The 5967-nt window shown below is 40.6% G+C and overlaps 1 protein-coding gene across 1 annotated transcript; it reads right to left on the bottom strand.

Moving 5' to 3' along the window:
* Positions 1-875: 875 nt before the first annotated feature.
* Positions 876-5757, bottom strand: LOC140746733 (uncharacterized). The gene is made up of 2 exons (XM_073078832.1): positions 4231-5757; positions 876-4115 (listed from the first exon to the last, which is right to left on the bottom strand). Exons 1-2 carry the CDS (start codon positions 5755-5757, stop codon positions 876-878), a joined length of 4767 nt encoding a protein of 1588 aa, XP_072934933.1.
* Between the last annotated feature and the right edge of the window lie 210 nt (positions 5758-5967).

The raw sequence follows: 5967 nt of genomic DNA on the forward strand, positions 1-5967 counted from the left end.
TGAAAGTTCGTCTGCATCCGATGAGACGGTCGGTGTAGGCGATACAATTCTTCTACTCGACCGCAGCTTCCTCGTCGCCGCTTGTACAGCAGGCATTTGTCCATTCACATGTAGCATCTCGGGGTCCGTTATGGGATTGCAATTGTCGTGTTTACGAAGGCCGACGGAAGGACTCTCTCCAAGGCTCATTAACTGCCATGTCAGCACTGTTTACATGCAAGATGGATGAATTCCAGAAGCAATTGCAGCAAAGTTCTTCAACACCATCTACATCAGCACTTGCTACAGATTTCTCTGCCTTCCGGCTCTTCGTTCTGTCTGCTTTGGACTTTGCAGAAGCAGATCAAGTTTGTAGCTCGGCAAATGGAGCGCCTGGATATAAGGAGCAGGCGAAAAATGGTACTGTTCCATGGTGTACCCGAAGAGAAGAACGAAGCTCCTACTGTCGTTGCCACTAATCTGGTATTGGATAAGTTGAAGTTGTCTGATTTCTCAACAAGCATCATAAGCCGGTGCCATCGTTTAGGACTTCCCACAGAAAGCAGACCCAGACCCTTAGTAGTTAAATTCAGGGAGGTCTCGGTTAGAGACAAAGTGTGTGTTAATTGCGTAAGGTTCAATTTAAAATAAGATGCAGGAAGAGATATTTAAAAGGCGTGCGTCTCAGGTAAGTGTTTAATTGCGACTGATTTTACAAACAAACAAATTATGCATAATTGATTTAACATAACCGCCCACCAAAGGACTACACGAGTCCTTTAATATTGTAAGTAATTAAACAAAGAGTATTTTAAAGTAATTACATACATTGAATTTAGAAAAGAAAAATACGTCGCTTTACGGACGTAGCATGCATGAACAATAAAAATAGGCATTTAATTAATAGCGGTATCGATAGGCAGAGCACAAAGTTTGGATATACAGCGCCTCGTTATAGTATCACCGCTTTTTACACTGTAAACGCGTGTTACGCCGTCTGGGCCGGGATGTTTCTCTGTTACACGTCCTAAAGACCATTTTCCCGGAGGCATATTATCTTGTTTAATGAGAACTATATCGCCCAGTTTAAATTCTTCTACGCGCTTAAGCCATTTTGGTCTCTGTTGAAGTCGCGTTAAATACTCTGCTTGCCATCTGCTCCAAAAATCATTCCTAAGTTTTAGCGTGTACTGCCATCGTGTGAGGTTACTTAATTTGATGTCTCTTAAATCTGGACTTGGTACAACGACTGGAGCTTCTCCGATTAAAAAATGGCCTGGCGTCAACGGATTAAGTGTGTCATTGTCTATGGGGCATAACGGCCGTGAATTTAAGCAGGCTTCTATCTCACAGAGCAACGTGGACATTTCTTCGAATGTCAAATGTGTGGTAAGAATTCTTTTCAGATGGTACTTCATGGACTTGACACCCGCCTCCCAGAGTCCTCCGAAATTTGGTGAGTATGCAGGAATGAAGTGCCACTGGGTCCCGTCGTTGGCTAATAAATCAGCAATTTCTCCGTCAAATTCTAGACTGGCATCTTTCCAAGCGTTCCAGAGTTCTTTATTAGCCCCAATGAAATTTCTACCCTGGTCACTCCACAAATTAGAACATTTACCTCTGCGGGCACAAAATCTCTTAAAGGCGCCTATAAATGCGGCTGCGGTTAAATCGCCAACTAGTTCTAAATGTATGGCCTTCGTGGACATACATACAAATATTGCGATATATGATTTGCTAGTCTTGGCTCCTCTGCCTTTACTCATTAGGACGTCAAAAGGACCAGCGAAATCCACGCCAGAGTTGAGAAAGGGTCGAGCTGGAGTCACGCGCACGGATGGTAAGTCTCCCATGATTTGAGTTTTCTGTTTGGCATTGTGTTTAGCACAAATCAAGCAACGATGGACGAATTGTTTGACTAATGATTTGGCTCCGAGTATCCAATATTTAGACTTTAAATATGTCATCATTAGTTGAAAACCGCCGTGTAGGGTCTTCTGATGCGCTTCAGCAATTATGAGGCCGGTCAGTTTACTAGTTCTTCCTAGAATTATTGGATGTTTATTTTCATCGCTTAAGGATGAGTTTCTAAGACGTCCGCCCACCTTAAGTATACCATCTTTGTCTAAATAGGGATCTAATGCTTTAATTCTACTGGACATTTTAACATGACCTTTTTTTCTTAAATTTTCGCTATCTTCTCTGAAGTCTTCTTCTTGTGCTGATTTAATACAAATTTTTAATGCTTCTTCTAATTCTTCAGTCGTGAAATTACTATTTATGTTTTCTTTTAATTTTCTAAAATTCAAAAATCTTTTGCAAAGTGAAATTGTTCGTAATAGTTCTCTAAGCGTATTAAAATTTTCGGTCTGTAAGTTTAATTTTCCCACATGTTCTTTAGTTATCTTCAAAGCTTGTATTTTATCTTTTTTTCTTTCAATATCTGTTGGTAATACGTTTGGTCTTGTGAACTGTATCTTCTCTGCAGTTAACCATTTTGGCCCATTCCACCACAGATCGCACTTCTTTAAGTTTTCTATCAACATGCCTCTAGATGCTATATCCGCAGGATTGTCATGTGATTGAACGTGATGCCACTGACTATTATTCAGGTTCGTTGTAATTTCCACGACGCGATTTGCCACGAATGGCTTCCATTTTCCAGGATCTCCGAACAGCCATGAAATAACAATTGATGAATCAGTCCAGGCAAAGATCTGAGATGACGGCACTCGAAGTGCTTGTTGAACTTGTTTAAGCAGTTGTGACAGTAGCAACGCTCCACACAGTTCAAGTCTGGGCAATGAGATAGTTTTCAGTGGTGCAACTCTCGTTCTCGATGCAACGAGGGATGTCTTAACTGATCCATCTGGCCTCTTGACGCGACAATACACCACAGCTGAGTAGGCTTGAATGGAGGCGTCACTGAAGCCATGGATTTCAATGGAGTCTTTATCTGAACTCGTAGTACCCATCCATCGGTCGACATGAATACCATTGACATTCTCGAGATCTGATCGTATCGATTTCCATTTGTCGGTAAGTGCATCACTCAATGGTTCATCCCAATCAACCTTTTCAAGCCAAAGCTGTTGGATGAGGATTTTAGTCAATACAATGCATGGTGAGATCCAACCTAGCGGGTCAAAAAGTTTTTGAATGTCGGACAAGATGCTTCGCTTAGTGATTGCGTTTTCAACTGAAGGTAAGCTCAAATTATATTCGAATTGGTCGGTTCCTAAATTCCATTGAATACCGAGAGCCTTCACAGTTTCATCGACCTTCAATTCTAGGTGAGCATTGGATGATCTTTCGCTTGGATTTATCGACTCCATAAACCTTTGATTATTTGATGACCATTTTTTCAGTTTAAAGCCACCACGATGTAACAGGTCTTTCAAATCTTGACTAACTTGTATAGCCTGTTCTATATCAGCACAGCCGGACATGACGTCATCAACGTAAAAATCTTCACGCAGAATTCTTGCGGCTTCGGGATACCTACCACCTTCATCTTTTGCTTGTTGCATCAGTGTCTTGACAGCGAGATAGGGAGCTGAAGCTGTTCCAAAAGTAACTGTCAACAACCTGTAATCTTGAATGCAATCTGCTGGGTCATTCCTCCACAAAATTCTTTGGTAGTCTGTGTCGGCTTTGTCTACCAAGATCATTCTGTACATCTTCTCAACATCGGAGACAAAGCAAACGGCATGAATACGCCATCTGATCAGCAAACTTCTGAGGTCATCTTGAAGAACTGGACCTAACAACAGCTCGTCATTTAATGAGATGCCATTGACACCCTTGCAGGAGGCGTCAAAAACAACGCGAGTCTTCGTGGTTTCTTTGTCGCTTCGGATCACCGCGTGATGAGGTAAGTACACCGATTTATTTTCTATTTCTCTTTCAGGTATTTCCTCGATATGTTTAAGTTCCTTGTATTCTTCTATAACCTTTTTGTATTCCTTTTTTAATTCTGTATTTTGATTTAGCTTTTTTTCTAATTGTATAAATCTTCTTAGTGCTATATCTCTTGTTTTTCCTTCAGGTGATTTTGGTTCCTTTGTATTAAATGGTATACCTTCCTTCTGTGTTTCGCTTGTGTGTTTGCTCATATATCTCTTCGCATGTTTTTTCTGTTTGTGTATGTTTTCTATTTGTATCGGTATCAACTTCCCAAAAGCTTTTCAATAATTCTTCTATATTTATCTCTTGTTTCATGGACATCAAGGACATTTGTATATTATTAACCTTCATGTTAATTCCTCCCATTACGATCCAACCCAGGCTTGTTTTTTGTGCGCATGGTGTTCCTGGTGGACCTTTGATTAGACCTTGCTGTATAATAGCTGCGTATTCATCAACACCAAGAAGCAGATCAATGGATCCAGGTTCATAAAAATTTGAATCTGCCAGATTGATGTTCTTCAAGTGCGGCCACATATTCATCACTCGGGCATTAGGAGGTAAATTTGTTGTTAAGCGTTTGGACATCACGTAGGCTCGGACAGGTAAGTTGAATTTTGGTTCCCATCGTGATAAAACTTGAACATTGACTTCATGCTTCACGTGTACCTTCAATGACTCCATGCCAGAGACGAGTACATTAACAGGTTTTCTATTAAGTTTCAAGATTTGAGTCGCTTTCTCACTAATAAAACAGGCTTGAGATCCTGAGTCTATGAGGGCCTTTAAAATAGTTGTGTGACCCTGCTCATTTTTTAGTATCACTACTGCGGTGGCTAGCAATGCGGAATGCTCGGCGTCATGATATGAAGCTGTCATCGTCTGTACCCGGTTGACTTCTACATCTGCTTGAGTTGACGTCGTCGGTTGCATGCGTTCTACTATAGATGTCGACGAGTCCTTGATTTTTGGTTGATGGAGAAGTGTATGATGACGTCTCTTGCAAATATGACATGACATAGGAACTTTACGTTTGAATACAGCATGTCCCGCTGCCAAGCAGTTAAAGCAGAGTTTGTTTTTCTTAACACAATTACTCCGCTCCGTAACGTTCATCTTATTAAATTCGCCGCAATGACAAAGTGTATGTGCCCCTTTACATATAATACACGTCTTTTGAACAGAAACATGCAATACTCGTTCCTTGGAGACCTTCGTGTTCATGATCGGTGTCACCAGCTCAAGTGTTCTAAATTTTAATTCCAAAAACGATTTTAATTCATCTAATGTAGATAATTCTTCCGACCTTATATGGTATGCAGCTTGTTCCCACTCTTTATGTGACTCCGGGTCCAACTTCTGAACCACCAGAAATATTATTAAAGGATCCCAGGAGTCGGTGTTCACATTTAAATTTTTTAGACTATTTATTATTTCAGTCGTAGTGTCTAGTAAGGATTTTAGCTGAGATGATGACTGGTTGGTGCACTTCTTCTGTCCAAAAAGCCTCTTCAGTAACGCATTTACTATTAAACGTTTATTGCCGTATCTGTGGCACAAAGTCTCCCAAGCTTGTTTGTAATTTGCACTAGTAACTTGCACATGTTTCAACAAAGATGCAGCCTCGCCTGTGATATTAGTTTTTAAATAGTGCAGTTTTTGTACGTCGGATAATGTGGTGCTATCATGTACCAAAGATGTATATAAATCTTTAAACGTCGGCCACTCTTCGTAGTTACCGGAGAAGATAGGTATTTGTATGCGGGGAAGCCTCACTTGTGCTTGAGAATCATTCTGTGAAGAGTTCTGGCTATTAAATGCATCGGACGTGGTCGGTTGGTTTGCATTTAACAGATCCTTAAGGTCACCCATCAAACACAAATATAAATCTTCATGAATAAAAAACTCCTCGTTTACAAAGTATGGCACTTTTGCGCGCTGTCCGCGATCAGTGCAGGCAATAAGATCATTATGTGCCTGCCGAAACTTGCTCCAGTATTCTTCTAAACATTCTATACGCGATTGTAAATAACCACGCGTAAGCCGTTGTTTGGAACATTTTCTCAAGTTTATTTGTGTTCT

The sequence above is a fragment of the Epargyreus clarus genome, unplaced genomic scaffold (assembly GCF_041222505.1).
Source record: "Epargyreus clarus isolate Ecla_fem2 unplaced genomic scaffold, WU_Ecla_fem_2.2 ptg000013l, whole genome shotgun sequence".
Lineage (NCBI taxonomy): Eukaryota > Metazoa > Arthropoda > Insecta > Lepidoptera > Hesperiidae > Epargyreus > Epargyreus clarus.